The sequence below is a fragment of the Brachycentrus maculatus genome, unplaced genomic scaffold, assembly GCF_059751285.1.
Source record: "Brachycentrus maculatus isolate JH-2025_06_01 unplaced genomic scaffold, ASM5975128v1 h1tg001305l, whole genome shotgun sequence".
Lineage (NCBI taxonomy): Eukaryota > Metazoa > Arthropoda > Insecta > Trichoptera > Brachycentridae > Brachycentrus > Brachycentrus maculatus.
In genome coordinates this window covers 83,761-103,500 of record NW_028281971.1, presented here as the reverse complement: position 1 = coordinate 103,500, position 19,740 = coordinate 83,761, and the positions used below count along the sequence as shown (strand labels likewise).

Sequence of the window (19,740 nt, the reverse complement as noted above, 5' to 3'; positions counted from 1 at the left end):
TATTTCTTTTCACACTTTGTATTTTAACTAGGGATAACAAAAACACACAATTATAAAAGTAGACTGAATGCAGTCGAAATCTCTCAGACGAATGGTTTTCAAAACGTTATATGACAGATGTTTGAATGGTGATATAAGGTCGATAATGACCTGTCATAGGCTGGTTAAATGATTTTTGATGAGATGTCAAAAATAAAAATAATTTAATTATACTTCATTTTGAGAACCGCGCGGTGTTCTTGTTAATTCTTTGGAAAACTAATACAGTATCGGTCTCACCTCGGCTTAGAAAGGCGCCGTTACTCGCCGGCTCTTTTACTGCCTCGTCCCTGAGTACGCTCTGTCCACCCATCACCTCTCCACGTGCAGTGTGGGGGCGGCTTTACATCCACCACCCACCACCTCTCCAAGTGCAGTGTGGGGGCGGCTTTACATCCACCACCCACCACCTCTCCACGTGCAGTGTGGGGGCGGCTTTACATCCACCACCCGTCACCCCCGGGGACCGAGTGGCTGGATCCACCAGTTTCCGGTCATTACATATTGCAATGTCCAGTTTACGAGTGCAGAATACCTGGATAGGTCGCCCAATGATACAATAAAGCTGTCATATAAAGTTGTTAAAATAACTAGCGTATATAAATTGAAGTTAAGAACAATATTTTTAATTTTTACGTACAATTTCTGCGGCTATGGCTGGATCATGGAGCCTATGCAACGCATCCGAAAAAAAACAAACAAAATGATTTGAGTACTCTTTCTATCTTTTTTGAATATTTTTTTTTTTGAAAGCATTAACTTTGTGGATCATATTGATATATTATTTCGAGAAATAAAAATACTTTGTGTTTTGATCCACTCACATTTTTATTAACCAACTAGTTTCGGCAACAACCTGTTGCCCTCTACAGGGTTTAATTTATGACTATTTTATAGTCATAAATTAAACCCTGAAGAGGACAACAGGTTGTTGCCGAAACTAGTTGGTTAATAAAAATGTGAGTGGACCAAAACACAAAGTATTTTTATTTCTCGAAATAATATACTCTTTTTATCATTTATCTTTTACAATCTATTTCACAGGCAAGGTCTTTGGTTGAAATTCATTAAGTTTTAATATTCATTTCACAATAAAAAAAATTGATCCATTATTTGTGATTAAAAATAGACACTGAAAATATTCTTAATTTATATAATAACCAACAACTATACCTTTATACAAAATTTTATTATTTAACCAGTCGCTGGTAAGTATAAAGTAATGGTAAAGGCTATTTAGCTGTCGTTTTATATTATAAAATGCATCTCCAACAATAAATGTGATTGCAAAAGTAAAATTAAGTATTGTGAATAAATTATTTATTTTGAAAAATAATAACGATTTTTAAATGCAAGTCTTTTATTTAAAAAATAAATAAAGCGCTTTGTATAAAAATAATATTTACATTTAAAGCAAAGTCATGATGAATATAAAACAATTTTAAGTCTACCTTATTACATGATTATCGTATTGATGCTTCCTTTGTGTACATATTAACATATTTTTATCAAAAAACTCTTTGAGGGACATTTTTGTTGATCGTTCCTTATCTTGTCGATATTATTTTATATTTTTGAAAAAAAAAAAACAAATGTAAAACATGTTCTTACAAACATTAATATTTAAATGAATGTTTTTTTTCACGTAAGCCTTAAAGTTTTTTTTTTATGTAGGAATCAAATTGTGGAAGAGTGAAGTCGAATCTAGAAACACTTGACTCATGACTTCTTAGTGACACTAAGCACGGGATCACAAAGTGGCAAATTAAATTAATTTGTTTAATCAATCATTAGAAAATATATGTTAAAATAATAATGGTGAATAATCCCCAAATAAAAATCAAATGGAGACTCGCAGTTTAAACAATAATTAAGTACTTAAAAATTTTAACAGGTTATTTCAAAGCAAGGTTATGTAATTTCTTTTTATCTTTCCTTTTTAATGGTTCATGTATACAAAATTAAAATAACAAATAACTGACTTTTTTCGTGCCGAGGGCACATTTTAAAAATAAAATTTAAAATTATAATGTATTATAATGTTTCAACCAAATACGACATGGCTAATGCGATCTTTTTCAGATCTGCCGCATCCATTATATGATTATTAATAGCACTTTTAGGGATAAATGTGTATACTATTTAGTTTTATTCTGCATTCAGAAAGTATAATAATATCGAAATTTTGATTTATTCCCATGAGCGTCATAATCATTTCATTAAACAATTTATCTAAACTTCCTATGATGTGTACAGGTCAAGTTATAATTTTTCAAGACTAAAAGCTGAAATATGATTCGAAATCCTGGTAACACGTTTTATTTATCAATATTATTTTATCTTTACAATGGATTTGTATCGATAATATTAACATTATAAATTTATAATGGATTTGTATCGAATTCGTTTAAGGACTGATTTTTGAACATTTACAGTAACATAATGTGATAAAAACAGTGTGAAGCTATCAACATTCATGTGTTTTGTCGCACCAATCAATGCTAGATGTATTAAGTAAATTTTATTTTTTTTGGTGAACAGTGGGTAATATTAATTTTAAAGGTGATTATAAATACGCAAAAAAAATCGAGGCACATTTTTTAAAACTAAGAATTATAAGATAAGGAGGATTTTACTACTTCTTTAATCTATATAATACAAAAAGTAGGTACAATATCACAGTTTTTACAAAATATGTTTTTTGAAATACCTTATTACGTATGCAGAAAGTATACAGTCAATTAAAAAATATATATTAAAAATTAATGTTATGATATGGTATGTACTCGTACACTAAAAATTATTAACGCAATAGCATTTTATTTAGATTCTTAATCTAGTTTTCGTATCAATAAATTGTTTTTTAAATCGAAGATTTAATCGTGTTTTATCGAGAATGAATTGATATCTTGGCGTAGATGAAGAAGTGTACTGAGATAAAAAAAAAGTTTTATTGCTATACTGGGAGGATATTACTCACATCCTGGTAACTAGAATCTAGGATTTAACTGCCCTTCAAACATAAAAATGATCAAATTTCTTAATGATGGTATGTAATCCAATGATAAAAAATTTAAGAAATGTTGACTGTTTTTAAATAGTACAATATTTTTTGACAAAAGATTGAATTATTTTATACTCAAGCAAATGCGTCCTCAAAGTTTTTATTAAGAAAATATCATTTCAAATTTTCCAAATGGTGAAATAATTTAATAAGATAACTGTCAAAAAAGAGATAAATTAGGAAAAAATATACTTTTTATTGATATGTTTTTAAACGACACCATTTTTCAGATACACATTTTTTTAATCTTAAAAAAACGGGCTGTAAGTATATATTTTTTTATTTATTTTTAGCAATGCTGTCCAAAATGCTTTGGTTTTATAAAACAAATACTGACTGTGACAATTTAAAATAATTTTGATGGGCATCGCAAATTTTTTTGTCTTTTGCAATCATACTTTTCTATTTATTCGACGTACCACGTGGTCCGATGACGTTTTCTAGTTATATTTCTCATTTCACCTGGAACCCCACGAAGCGAAGAATCTAAAATCATAAAGAAAACATTTTATAGTAAAACGGCAACATTATCGTAACTTATTTTCAGTGGTGGGCTTAGTTTTTAGCTACGGTAGTAGAGGGTTTAAAAATATTGTATCAGTTTTCATTTCATTAAACTTCGTTCAACTTACGAAATGCGTATTGTTGCTGAAAGATAAAGGAAAACACGTTTTAAAATTTTTAGCGATTATTACAAATTGTTGGTAAAACATTTTTTTAAAGGTTAATATTTTGTTTATGTATAAGAAAATGGTTGTTATTTAAAAACAAATATTATACCTTTTTACAATGCATTTCATCTATGCGTTCATCATTTTGAAGATACAATTATAGGCAAAGCGTTTAGCAATAAATTATTAATGATAATTAGTTTTTTTTTTACCAAGTATTGTTATTTGATGCATAGAACTTAAATATATGAAAAATATAAAGAACGCATATAAAAATCAAGATTATCGTAATTTTAACAAAACAAAATAAAAATATTGATTGCTCCAAATCGTAGTAAATAAAATTTCGAGTAATCGATTTTTAAGAATTAAAAAAATTAAATAATGCCAATGTTTAATATTTGTTTTGTCTTAGATTTTTTTATTAAAGCATATTGTTTTTAAATATTTTCAGCTATCGCGCTTCATGTTTGTATGATAGATAAGCTCTGGAAATTTATTAGGCGCAAAGTAAAATACAAAAACCATAATAAATATCACGTAACCATATAATTATAAAAGCGACGTCACAATTTTTATATATTATTTATATAAGAAAAAATGGGCCCCCGTTTAGTGTCCAGAAAATAATAAAAGCTGAATGTGCTAAAACGTAAAATATAATGGTGTGGAAACGAGCAAAAAGCGATGAAAAATAAAGCTTTAAAACAGACAAAAGAAAAGAAAATAATATTGGCATCCATATACATATATCATATTATGTTTAAAATACTTATAACTTTTTTAGTAATAAGAATATAAAAATTCATTTGCTTTAGATCTCCGAAAATGATTCACGGATCGCTTTGAAATTTTGCGAAAACATCGGTGACTAGATACCATTGCCAGCGCCATCTGTTAAATGTAATATCAAAACACACGCGCAAAACTAAACATTGTGAAAAAGTATTTGGACCCACTTAAAATAAACATTGCTCATCGCGGTGCAACGTGTTTCTTGTCACCTGCTGTCACTTAGTATTTTCATTGTTTTAATTGCACTGCAGTTCCAAAGATTTTTAATATTTTGATTGCTTTACAAACTTCATTAAATTAAACGTATTAGAAACGTGTGCTTTCTATTTTCTTTTTTTCCGTGTAATAAAACTGAGCCACAAGGTACATCTGTTGTTTATGAAATTCTCTATATCACTATTTTTCATTCTGTTGCGCTGGTAATTATTTTGAACGTATTGCAAAAAAACATGTGCCACAAAAGCAGTCGAATTTTTGGAAGATGGTATGTTCAATTAAATATTTGAAGAAGTAAAATGATTTTCACAATGTACACTACGCAGAAAACGCGGTATCTTTTTAGTGTAATACCAGCCCAGATCCTGTCGTGATGAAATATCATTATCATTTTGGTATTCTTATGGATCATTCCGTTTGTAAATATATAAATAAATATATTAATAAATGAACCCGCAATTCGAACACTGTCTCGAAAGAATAGGGTACAAATAGCGGAGTTCAAAGCGTTTCCCAAACTAGGTGACCACCTCATCTCCAGTGATAAACAGGTTCCTGTGACCCCAACTCCCACCATGTGAACTTACACGACGATGACATGTAGCCTGTATAAAAAGATCTAGGTACCCTTTTATTCCGCAGGCGACTTCTACTTAAGCGAGGACCAAATTACATTCATATTTCGTCCCATGAAAACCAGAGTATCACTGACATTACTCTTAACCTTCTGCTTCCGTTTTTTTCTCTTTGTGGACGTACATTGTTCACCTGCAAGGTATGTTGGTTTTCCCTTTTCCGCGACTACTGGTTCTTCATTTGTAACTGAAGTGGACGAGTCTTTTGACGTACTTGCAACCGAATTCGCTATCGATACTGTCGAGTATCTCTTCGAAGCCTGTAGTTTCTCTGAAAAAAGACGAAATGAACTCGTAAAATTATGTATTTGATATTTGTATATTAATTTTATGAAATAACATAATAACTTAGTTTTAACCACTTTTATTTTTAGTACTTTTCTCCAACAGGTTTCGACAAGAACTTTATCATCTAGATATATACTTAACTTAAAACTGTGAAATATTAGGCGGAATTAAGGAATGAAAGGAGATGGGGCCGCGCAGTTTTAATTTATCTCTAAGACTAGTTTTCCGAACATTTCTTTTCCTTTTCAAAGTGCATCAGTGCTTCTTCAATATATAATTATTTAATGTCTCGAGCCTTGTGAAAGATATACAAGTCATAGGATATGCGTGACGGTACGTTACGTCATAGCAGAGTAACCTTTAATGACTCTTATCTGCATTTATGCCAATAAATCATAGAGAGTAACAATAGTGATACTAGGTCGTTAATAACATGAAGCCTTGGTGGTCCAGGTTTGACATAGTTTAAAGCAAATGAGTAGCGAAGCATCAAAATCTATCATCGTATTTATTTACTTCATATTTTAACACATACGAAGTCATTGAGACGGGAACATTTTTTAACTCATTACTTTATTTTAGTATTTAATCAGTTTAACAGTGATTTTTTTTTAAGTAGACTAAACGGAATTAATCAATGAAACTTTCTAACAATAGTTTTATCACTGGAATTATTTTAGATTCTTTGTAAAATTATCAAAACATTTATTTTTATATTCAAATAATGCTATTTTCTTCGAAGATGTACGATTATTTGTTTAAAACAAAGTAAAAAACGTTATAACACAAATCATTTATAATTTATACTATTAAAAGCAAGTCATGGATGCCAAGTCGTCACAAACCTAGAAAGAGTGTTACCGTGAAATTCGTGAGCGCTTATACCAGAATTCACGATTTATTATATGCACGATTTATGCATTTGGGCAATTTACGAATGACGTAAACGTACGATAAACGAATCTGGATCAGTTAATTATTTGTCATATCAAACATTTGGATATAGCAATTTTATCATTGAGATGATAAGAATTATTTTATTTGCCTTCAAATTTAAAAGGTAATGTTATACTAACCGTATACAATGTCGTAGTATAAAAAGTAAAACACCAAGAAGAGAACGATACTAGAGTTCAGAATAAACGGAGACCCAGGCAGCATACAGTGATATTGACGGCCTTTTTTATGAACCATACCAACAAGAAATTAGTGATACCCAGATCCCAACAAACTACTGAAATTCACTTCGAACTCTCAATTCATCATATTTTGAGCATCCTACTATAGGAATGTCATTCAAATACGTTAATTTTCTTTATGGTAGCTTGAGTGAAAATGTATAAATGGCCTTTCATATCATATAAAAACACTGAAAATATGTATCGTCTTACATATCGCTCATTCCTTTCAAGAACGTCATAAATCAAAAATCGTCAATTTTCAGTTGCGCATGTTTTCGGAACGCCCATAAAATGTTCTATATCCCAGCAAAAGAGGCATATTTTTAAATTAATATTTACCCGCTGCAGGGCAGAAAATATTGTTATTGCATTTTGAATAAAATTTATTGTTTAATTATTTTTTTAAACATACTAAATATTTTTACAATGGAGAAAAAACCTTCAGTTTTCACCTTAAAAGATCTGTTGCACAGTAAAAAATTCAATAAGTGGCTTGATATTTATTTTTAATACATTTATAATATTTTTAAACTTTAAAAACGTTCTCCGGAAAAATCAAGTTTTTTATTTATTTATGACGTTCTTGAAAGGAGTGAGCGATATCTTATACGCAAACTGGGGTTTAAGATTCCTTGAGTTATTCCACAAGTCATTGAGCTAAGAGCTCGGATATTAATTTATTTATATTGATATTCTTATTCTATTATATCTCATCCCACTTTTAGGATCACAATAGAACTGTCTTTATTTTTATATTTTTAAAACAATTTTGAATATAAATATTTATTACCATGAGGTAGGCACAAAAAAGAAGAAGCGACCATATCTTAGCTCTATACTATCCAACATTTCATTTCAAACTTACTTCAGTATTAAATTGTTCACTTTTAATTTAAGTTTTATGTGGCAAATACAAAAAATTATGCGGAATATATCAAAACAAGTGTTAGAATAGATTTTGATAAATCGTGGTATTTACCAAGTAAAACTTAAATTCACAATGGATAGAATTTAGCACACAGTGACTGCTGAATCAATTATTGAAATTATGTTGTTTCTAAGCACACGTTTAGACGATTGTGGACTACTATCATACACAGTTAGGGGTCCTGAACAAAACGACTACCTTTTAAAACTTTTCATGAGCTTAATGTATTGGAATTGATTTTGCAGGCTAAAACTATGTTAAAATTACCTTTGTCCTTTGCTGCCTGTTTCCAAAGTAAATCAGATATGTCGTTAACCCAGGCTCTTCTCACAGCCGGTTCTGCTTCCATGATGTACGGCTTTATTGTTCTCTTTCGGTACCAAACGCAGAAACTTGGTGCAGAGTCGTCCTCGGGAGGCGTTATACCAAGATCACTCATTCTAATTATGTCATGGTAGAAATATAATTCTTCTTTCAGTTGCTGAAAGAAATACCAAAATTACTCTCATGTTAAACTACCGAATATAGAGTTAATAGTTATATTTTTATTGATTGGATATTTACTTTGTGGAATGACATAAAACTCATTCAAAATAAAATTTATTAAGTTGTTTAATACGAGAGAAGAGTTATCTCCTTCTTCCTCTGAACCTCATTCGACACAATGATGAGGAGCTCCATAAGCTGCTCTCCGGCATTACCATCGCTCAGGGAGGCGTCCTGCCCAACATCTTGGCCATGCTTTAGATCACGAAGACCAAGAAGAAGGCGCAATAATATGGCAGCTCCACTTTCCCTCTCCCTAGACTCCATCATTATCATTTTCATATCATAATTCACGTCTCTGTAAGCGCCTTTAAGGTCGTATAATATTTGTACGATCGAGATAAGTCAATACTATTTAAATCATTATTGTTATTTCAAAAACAAGCAATATTTTTTTACCTTTCTAGAAATCGTTGTAAATACAAGTCCATTTTCAAAGAGAAAACATCTCATTTGATATCTTTTTTTATAGGAATCTGTTACATGGAACTCATCTTGTCGCAAAAGCGCTCCTTCATTTAGAAGATTCATCTGTAAATTAAAACATCTTTCGTTTATTAAATATATTTTAAACGTAATGGCATATAGCGATATGAAATAAAGCTTTCATTATTTATACAAAATATGCTAAATTAATAGTCCAGATTAACTAATAAAATTTTAAACATTTTGTCGTCGCGTTCTTGTAATGTGATTAAAATGAAATCTTAACAGCAATACAAAAGATAATATTCTATAAATTTCAAATATATTGTTTACACCAAAAAACCAACAAACAATGTGAATTGAGTAACGAATTGTTCACGATAAGTCTTGGATAATTACTGTATAAGTGTAGGAAGAAAATATGTAAACGCAAGATATTAATAATAACAATTTAATTTATCAAACACCGAATTATTAACACCACGGATGATATACCAATATAATACCATATATGTAGATGGTAAATGTTTCAACTTGAAATGAGACATGGGTCGTTTATATATGTGAAAGAAGATAGGAGATCTCAAGTTGAAAAACCTATAATTTATAACATATTTAAATTTTAATATGCATTGAAACGGGTAACAGTTAAATATTAGTTAATATAGAATACAAAAGAGTAATATTAGCTTCCTTTACTTTATAAAAAAACTGTAACTACCCAGACTACCATGTTCCCATCTCAATAGACTTTTCATCTTTGTTAAAATTTAGAAAAAATGTTAATGATCAAAATAAAAAAGAACTTGTTTTACAAGAATGAACACGCAAATACAATCTATAATATTTTATTTTGATTTTCGTTGTAAATTAAAAATGAATAAATTTAAGAGTTTTTAAATCATATTTTCATATGGTGTACGGAGTGTATGGACGTTTTTGATAAGGGAAGGGTAATTAACTATGAGTATTTCAATGTTTTAGAATTTAGCTCATAAACCCTGATGATGACAAGGTTTTTGTCGAAACCGGCTGGATAAAGTGTACCGATAAAAAGTGGTTAAAGCAAATTTGTTTTATTTTGTAAAGATTAAAAATGAATAACTTACCGGACACTCCTTTACATTTTCTATAGCTATAGTATTGTCAATCGTCCTCAAAAGGTTTTTCATCATAGTTCTAGCTGCCTGTAAACTTTGAAGGGGCGTTTCTGCCTCGTCGTTATATTCTTCAGGAATGTTTTCATAGGTGACGCTGCCATTCGAGCTGATGACGGAATCCCGGCAGCTCGACTTTACCTCCTCGTCATACAGAGTCCTGGTCTTTACCAGCTCGTCGAGGAAGAGCAGGTACCTTGGCATTCTTTGTATTGGCTCTAGAAGATAACTCGAAAGGTCTAGACGTTTACCGACTTCCATTTGTTTTTGCTGTAATTGTGTTTTTAAAAAATCTCTGTTAGTGCGATGATTCTTTTTTTTAATTCTCAATGCAATAATTTTTATGTAATCTAGATAGCTTAAATGTCGTGTTGATAAGAAATAACTGCTTAAAAATTTCATACTTCAGAGAACTCAGAACTTTCTTATACAAATGTGTAGTAGAAGGAGTTGCCAACACGTGGTTCCAGGTACACCCAATTATTTAAATGCACATACAGAATACGTTTCTTAAATAAAATCATACTTGAAACCGTAACGATAACAAATATGTATGTAATTATTATTATAAAACATTACTTAAATTCATTATATTTAAAATTATATGGTCAGGAAAAAGTATATTAAATCAAGGTTTTCAACCCTTGCCTTATTGTGTATATAACATAAAGTTTTGTCTAGTCTCCCACCAGTGTGATGATGTCGGTAACGACAAAACTTGGTCACTGGTCAAATAAAATAAATGTGGGAAACTATATATGTAGTTGTTATTACATTATATAAAATGCAGTTCCACCAAGAAATGTCAGTACAAAACTTAAATCTAATATGAAGGAGATATAGGTTAACCCGTAAGCTGCGGATCGTATCTATTGTCGTTTTTTATAGAAGTACCGTTGACTGCGGATCGCATGCATAGTCGTTTTTCCACTTTACGTACTTATATCAACACCTTTGGATAATTTTTTGCACTTAAATTTGGTTCGAGGCATGGATAAATTAGTTCTCTTTGATTTATTGTCATAAAATATCAAAATTATTTTAATTTAGTGTCAACTTACTTCAAAAAAAGCAATGAGTATTGTATTATAGTAATATGTCTTAGGTAAACGCAGCGTAAAAAAGAGATATGTGACTTAAAGAACTTGAGAGAGTGGTTATATTGTACCACTATATCTCCGTTTAGAGCGGTTTTAGACAATTGCTATGATAATCGCTAACATTTAGCCTGGAGCGGTACAATAAGAATAAATGAAAAATACATATAATAATATCAAATTGCTTTTAATCTTGTCATATTTTGTATATATAATTGCAAAGAGAAATAAATACATATATTTTGTAAACAGACTCACGGTAAAGACAATTTTAATTTTTGTATTGTAATACACCACTCATATATTCATGTTATGATACGAGACAGTTGATTTGAACGAAAACAATTAACAAAGTGTATAAATTTTAAGACATGTGTTTACTTACTTTGAAGAAAAGTTTGTTTTCGAAAACCAAGCGAGTGCACTTTTTGTTATTTTTTGAGTATTTAACGTACATCATAAATCTGTTTTCCTGAAACAAAATTATTTTAACATTACAAAATTGAAACTTTTTTTTTAAATACATATCTTCTAAAAATATTTTTTAAGAATATTTTATTATGTAAGGTAATCTAAACCAGATAACAATATTTTGAGTTTGTCCAAATACTCAATACATAATGGGTTTCTCCACCTAGGAGTTATTTTTTTATTTAAAAACGTATTTTAGATATATTTATGTGAAATAATACGAGTTTTAAGGGGTCACTCGCAGGATTTAAATTCAGAAAGCGAACGACCGCTCTAGAGGTCGGTCATGCTACCGCGCGCGATTTATAATAATATATTATATTTATACAGCACTTTGATACTGTCTTAACTAGAGAAAACAATAGGAAAAATATGTTTATATTTATTTTTTTAAATAAAAATACACAAGTATACTCTTAAAATCAGTTTGTTTCAAATATTTCAATATAAATTATAGAGTTCTACAAATTAAACGCCAAATCAATCAATAAAAATATTTGTATGGGTTTAATTTTTGTTAAATTCTTCTTTTGTTAATTATAAGAATAAAATATATTTGCATTTTTTAAACTCCTCACCGTTCAATAACTTTAGTTCATAAAGCCATATATTAATTTTGAAGAACTATTTTTTTTCCGTACCAAAAAATTATTTCAAGGTATTTCACCAGGATTTAAAGTAAATTAAATTTGGTTCGATTGGGCATTAAGTAAATTCAAATAACTCCTACGTAAACAATCCTAAATTTGTGAACAAAGATTTGGACCAACTAAAAAAATATGGTGAGCATTAAATCCTTAATGTTTTTCTAAAAAATCCTTACGTATTGTCTAAAGATTCGCCCCACGGCCTTGAGATCATAGTGTGCGTCCCTGAGCGCCGGCAGCAGCTCCCGACTGTGGAACTTGAACAGCTGCTTGACGTTGGAGAACACGGCCTCCGGGGGCATCCCCGCTAGGGAAGGAGGCCCGCAGTCTCCCTGCAGCAGGGGCATGTAGTCCTTCACGATGTGACGCAACTTGGCTACGTACAGCGTTTCAGTATGCAAAAGCTCCAACAGCCGTTCTCTGCATTTTCTGTAAATGGAAAATTTATTTATTTAATGTTTTGAAACATAGTAAATGTACATACAATAGCGAGGTTATTATAATGGACCAAATCTTCCAACCAACGCATATTAGTAAGTCGACGTTTGACCTTATACAGCTTTACTTGAAATTAGTGGACAGTTAGAATTTATTTATATATATATATATATATATATATATATATATATATATATATATATATATATATATATATATTTATATATATATATATATATATTTATATATATATATATATATATATATATATATATATATATATATATATATATATATATATATATATATATATATATATATATATATATATATATATATATATATATATATATATATATATATATATATATATATATTTATTAATATTTAAGTTTTTTGACTATCTATATTTATGAAACGATGAAAATAAAGGGTGTCGGATTACGTGAAGGGTCTTTTAATTATTAGAAAAAAATATGAAATAAATAACAGGAAAATTCGCGGGAACATATTTACAAATAAAAGTTAATTTATTCCAAATAGGTACAATTTTCATGATATTTTAGATTTTTGATAATATTTTTCAAAATATTAACAATCGTTGATAATGAAGACAATTTCGCTCAAAATATAAATTTGGTTTCAATTCGTAAAGTTTATCGCCTGTAAGCAAAGCCATATCTAAGGATTGCTTGTACAGATAAGATAATAAAATGATTCAAACAATTGAATACTGCAATTAAATAACGAAAAATAAATGGTTCTTGGAATTTGAGTGATTGCGTTCTATAAAATTAATTATTTTTAGAACAAGTATCATTTTTGGTCCCATAAAAAACTTTCAGGAAATTAATTTAAGGTTGTACCAACTGAAAAGCCTTTTAAATTTTAAGTGTGTAATTTTTCTTCCGGTTCTTATGTCATTAGTATGGTCGTATTCATCGTTTAACAACTGTGTCAATATTCCATGGAGGATAATGTACACGCGTTTTTATAAAAATAATTACACACAATTAACAGCACATAAATTTAAATATCCACAATTTGCAGTAATTACTTTTTAGACACCTCATCGAATCGAAATGATGTCAAATTTATCAAAATTAAACCAATACATATTCATTATTAGTACAATCAAGTATGTCAAATACTTGAAAGCGAACGACCGCTCAGGTCAGCGGTCGAAATGGTCGGCGGGTATGTATGAGGAGATGCATGAATGTAGAAGAGGCGAAGAATGTGTGCAAAGACAGAGTGGTGTGGTGTTCTATTCTCTCTGTCTACTCCTGCAAGGAAGCGGCGTGACGATTAGTTAGTTTTTCTAATCATGGTAATATTTCATCATAGCTTTACTTTATTCAAAAAAAAATATTTCTTTAAAACTTTTAATGAATAATATCATCATAATTAAAATTCCTTTTATTAAAAAAAAAGTGTTTGTATTCTATTATAAGCTAAGATATTTGACGTTTTCATCGAAATTTTATGAGCATTTTTTCTATTTTCATACTTGCTATGCCCAACTACGCATTGCTTTGTTTAGTCTGATCAAATGTAAAATAGATAAAATATATATCCTAGACTGACATGATTAGTTAAATTACTGCGTAGAACAAATGCACAGAGAGAATTGTTGAAGCTCCGTAAAACTTGGTATTTTGGTCACATAATGAGAGGTGAAAGTATGCCATCCTACAAGTGGTCATAAAAGGGAAGATTGAGGGTCGCAGAAGGGTTGGAAGAAGGCAGCTTTCCTGGCTTCGGAACATTCCAGAATGCACCGGGATGAGAGGTGTGGAGGAGACGTTTCATGCTGCCCAGGAGAGAAAAAGTTTCTCCCAAGTGATCGAAAACGTCGGAGAAACCCAGCAGGACACGTGAAGAAGAAGAAGAAATGTAAAATAAATGAAAAGATAGCATAAATCTCCAATATGTATGATTTCATAATGCTTGCGAAAAAATGCAAATTTTAAATATCTATGAAACCAAAATGGAATCCATAGTACCTACCTGTTGAAAATGCTAAAAGATACAATATTTAGTACTGAGTGTGAATTGGTGAATGTTACACATGTGTAAAGTGATCATTTGAGACCAGCTTATGACGGTCGTAAGCCCTATAAATGCCCATATTTCCATATTCTTCTTCATCTTTATTAAGATGTCAAAAAATAATATGAAGAATAACTTCTAATTGGAGATAATTGATAGATAATTAGTGAACAAGTATTTGGAGACACTCAAAAAGTTGTGAACCTTGATATTATTATAACGTGGATTTTGAAGTAATTACAACATCTTGTATTATATGTTACGTGGATTGTGAAGTATTTACAAAATCTAGCACGTATTATGTTTTATGTACGTGTTGCGTGGGCCAGGTCAGGGTCATGGTATATAGTAAGTATATCGATAATATTGTAGATCAATGTAGTATGTTGGTACTTCGCCCACCACATTTCGTACACCATATCTAAGGATTAATATTTTTAAAAAGTTAAACAATGTACATTTCCTCGAACATATCGAAGAGGCGTGCGGAGCGGGGCAGATGGGTCATATGCTGCGACAAAAAGATCTCAAACATACATTTAATATATATATATATATATATATATATATATATATATATATATATATATATATATATATATATACATATATATATATATATATATATATATATATATATATATATATATATATATATATATATATATTTATATATATATATATATATATATATATATATATATATATATATATATATATATATATATATATATATATATATATATATATGTATATATATATATATATATATATATATATAAATAAATATAAATATATATATATATATATATATATATATATATATATATATATATATATATATATATATATATATATATATATATATATATAAATTAAATTTTGAGATTAGCATTTTATTACATTATATTTTTATCTTTATAAGCCATATATTTGTCCACCTCCATAGTGTAATAGTCAGCACACTCGGGTACCCAAGGTCCCGGGTTTGATTCCAAGGGGGGGTTAAATAAATATAAGTGATTATTTCACTCTAATATTAATTCAATATTATCCTGGACTGGTACCTGAAGCGGAGGGTTAATCACCTTAGACAACAAGATAACACTGCGTTTATATGATTCAGTGCCTTATGGACCGTTTGGTGCAGAAGAGGGTTAGCACATCGACTGCATTTAGGAAAATGGGTGAAGCCTGTAGGTTTAATGGAATAACTCTCAAATTATTTTGCTGGATTTTTAAAATAATATGCCAACGTAAATACTAAGTACTATCTTTATCAAGTTATGTATATTATTGATATCTAAACATACAAAAGATGAAGAAACATATTGAGTGAGGAATATGAAATTCGATTTTTAAAGAAAACACTTGTTTTATACCACTTTTATTTTATTTAAGTTTTATTAAAGACCACTAGTTTTGGAAGTTAAACTTCCATCATTCAGGTATTTATAATAACATATTATATTATATTCAGTTATTACACAACCTGAATGATGGAAGTTAACTTCTGAAACTAGTAGTCTTTAATAAAACTCAAGTGGTATAAAACAAGTGTTTTCTTTTATCATTGTAATATGTCTTACCACAAAATTAATGCCGAAACAATAAATAAAATGGAATTCGATGGTGTCTAATTTATGTGATCACCATTTATCCTTTGTTACATTAACCAGGAAATATCCTTTTATTAATAAAAACCGTACTTAAATTTCGGAAAGATTTCGATTTTTTAGAATTCACTCCATACGTAACATCTAAATTATTTAAAACCATATCCTTCTTAAAGGAATTCATCTGTTTGTTTAACCATTTAAAATTGGTTTGCGACAGTTACACCCCTTTTCCTGAAAATAGTCGATTGGTAATTTTATATAATACTTAAAAAATATTATTGCAGTTTTGAGTATTTGAATTTCACACTAAGAAGAAAATACTGACCAGTAGCAATTATATAGTATTATAATTTATTTAGTCCAAATATTTTCGCTAGTTGAGTATCTTACACAACTAACATAGTATTTATCTACACAATCACAAACTAATAGTGTATCGATGTTATATTGTCGTGTTTCCATTTAAGTAGTGATAAGAGAAAAATTCTGTACTTAATATTGACAAACCCTGTCATCGATTTGCGATGAAGTGCCGCTTATCTACAAGCCAAGACGGCGTCAGGTGATAACGACTGACGTCACACTCACCTCTGGTATTTTTCTGCTTTGGTCTCAGGAAGGGCAACATCCACCGGAGGAACTTCGACAGAAGTGTACTGATGGTTCACAGCGCTCACTATAACAGGAGTGTAGTTGTCGATATCCTCGTAATGTTCCGAACCATACTCGTCCGAGGCAATCGTCGAAGTGTCAAACCTATCACTGTCGGGAACTGCGGAAGAAGCGCTGGAATAGTTTATACATTCATATATGTTTTCTTCCGCTATTCCTCTATTTTTAAAATCACTTATATGGTGCGGAACTGTTTCGTATATGTTCATTTTTCCCATAGATTTTCCTAATTTATCACTAGAGTTATTATTGTCATCGGACTCGTTGAAAGAGTAATACTCCGCGTCTTCAGCCACACTAGATGCGTCGGAATGGTCGCAGGATGTTGTTTTACCTTCTACGAAAACGAACCCGCTAGAGCCTTCTTCGTTTTTCCATAGAAAAGATTTATTATTTGAAACCTGAGATTGAGAACTTTGACGATAAGAATCTAAACTGTTTTTATGACGATGAAACTTTTTTGGGTAAGCTGAACAACTTTCGGAGGAGGATACAGAATCTCCCGAGACCGATGAAAAACTATCGTTCTTCTTCCCAGGAGAGCATCTCGAGAGGCGAGAATTAAGGGAACTTCCCGACTCCCGGCTGTTCTGCGAGTGCTGGGAGAATAGGAAGGTTCGCACCATGGGAACGTGTCCTGCCGGGACGGGGATTTCCAGGGCCGGATGATCGTCCGACTCATCTTCATCTTGTTTGATATTCCCGGTTTCGAATTTCTGTATTATACGATAAAGTTGTCCTCCCCTGGCCATCGTTTCTTGAGTGGTTTCTCTCTCATTTTCAACGCTCTCTAACTCACTCTGCTTAGCTTCTAACTCCCTTTTCTTGATAAGAATCTTCATCAACTCACACTGTCCCGGATCATTATCGATCATTTTGCACTTTGATAAACACTATATTTTATATTACAACTCGAGTTACTTCATCTCTGGACACCTTGACACTGGTCCGAGAATCACTTTGTGTCACGGTGCATATTGCGAATAACTTCTCGAGAGATTTAAAAATAGTCGCGCTCGTTTGGGCGATTACCTACTCTTGTAATATCGCGAATAAGCGATGGTACAAAACCCGAATCGTTCATACTTGTGATGATAATGCGGTATCTTATCGGGTGAGTGTCGCGCCATCGCTCGCGGCTCGATGGGAACTAACAAGCGACCAGTACTAACCACCTCTACTGCACCACGCAACGAGACATCCAAATCAAGAAACTATGACAATATTGCGTCATGTCGCGATTCACTTCCACACTCCACACGTGTTTCCCGGCACACAACGCACCTAAAAATAAAAACACAAAACACCAGTCTGTAGACAGTAGGATAAAAAGCTATATCCGCTTCTTGACTTATCATCGGCTTTTGAAGAAAGAAATATCACATGTACCAGGTACTGCGACATTTAATATAACTTGGTTTTCATACCAGACTTATTTTATTCAAAATAAGTAGGAGTCTTCGAATAAAACGTAAATACAGGGTGATCTGTACTAATATGAATGATTAAAAGATAAAAAAATGTGTTTATTGACATTTCTTAGACTATTTACAAAAGTACACCAAAAAGTGTATGAAATGTTTGAACTGTCCCATGATGCTATGTCACTAAATTGCCAGATATCACGATTAAACACAACCAGGCATTTTGTGGTGCTATTTTCAGAACAAGGTTTACATCAATCGCTTACTATATCTAATTGATCTTAAAATCAGCTATCCAATATTTCAACAGGAAAACTGCACCACATCATAAGAAGTGCCTTAAAACGAAGCTAAGTTTGGATCAATGCTAGAGATGACCAAATACTGAATATTGTTTTTCGTACCTTACGAATCGTTTTGTTATTTTCTTATTTTGGTAAGTATTTATTTTACTAAGTTACAAAACAAATAGATCGTTCACTATTTAATGGCTCACCCTGTAGTTGAACGTATCGATTGGCAATGTCTAGTGCAGTGTGTAGCGTCGACAAAGAGTTTAGCCGACCTTGTACACCAGGCGCGCATGTTCCACTGAAGCCATTAGCATTCATCACGAGACACAACACACAGAACAGTAGGTACGTCACACCAACTCAGATCCTACCTGATTTTATGACAAAACAGGTGATTGTGACGTCAGAGACAACAATGGCGAACAATAAAGTCCGAGTGTCCGTCACCGCAACAACGAAAATCAACGAAAATTATTTTAAAAACATGATCAATTACAGTTTTTTACCATATTATAACTACTAGGTACAAAATCCGTAATTATTTTATAATCCCGTACTAAGCCTAAGCGGGATGTGGAGCGAATGGATAGCTAGAGAATGACTACGAAAATATATTTGGGTAATGTGAGCGGGAGAACAGAACGAGGACGGCCGAAAAAACTTGGCACGATCAGATCAATCAGAACCTAAAATCTCAATAGTCAAAAGTCAGCGTGATCGGAGGGCATGTATGACTAGATGTTTGGATGTGAAGGAAGCGAGAAGCGTATGTCAGGACAGGAGAGTGTGGTGTTTAATCCTCTCTGCCTACCCCTGTGGAGAAACATGATGGTAGTAGAAGTAGTTGTAGTAGTAGGAATCACATTGTGGCAGAGTGAGGTCAAACCGAGAAACTCTCACTCATAGTCAGTGACACTAACAGCAAGACTACAACCCGACTCCTTATATCACTATGTACGAAGTACAAGGTGGATAAAAACAAATATGTTTATATTTATTTACGGCCGAGGTCAATTTTACAAACAAAATTAAACATAGTTAGAAGATAGTATCATTCATAGAAAATAAAGTGATATAAAAT

At 31.1% G+C, this 19,740-nt stretch overlaps 1 protein-coding gene across 3 annotated transcripts; it reads right to left on the bottom strand.

The window, feature by feature from the left end:
* Positions 1-1,388: 1,388 nt before the first annotated feature.
* LOC148299157 (uncharacterized) lies at positions 1,389-18,328 on the bottom strand. 3 transcript variants are annotated; one of them, XM_088276340.1, is made up of 8 exons: positions 16,859-18,328; positions 12,338-12,590; positions 11,429-11,515; positions 9,899-10,216; positions 8,763-8,894; positions 8,085-8,298; positions 5,498-5,691; positions 1,389-3,589 (listed from the first exon to the last, which is right to left on the bottom strand). In XM_088276340.1, exons 1-8 carry the CDS (start codon positions 17,815-17,817, stop codon positions 3,557-3,559), a joined length of 2,190 nt encoding a protein of 729 aa, XP_088132466.1. In that variant the 5' UTR covers positions 17,818-18,328; the 3' UTR covers positions 1,389-3,556. The 3 variants fall into 3 exon arrangements, with proteins under 3 accessions (XP_088132466.1, XP_088132465.1, XP_088132464.1); XM_088276339.1 differs by having other exon boundaries at positions 5,545-5,691; XM_088276338.1 differs by lacking the exon at positions 1,389-3,589 and having other exon boundaries at positions 5,283-5,691.
* Positions 18,329-19,740: the final 1,412 nt, after the last annotated feature.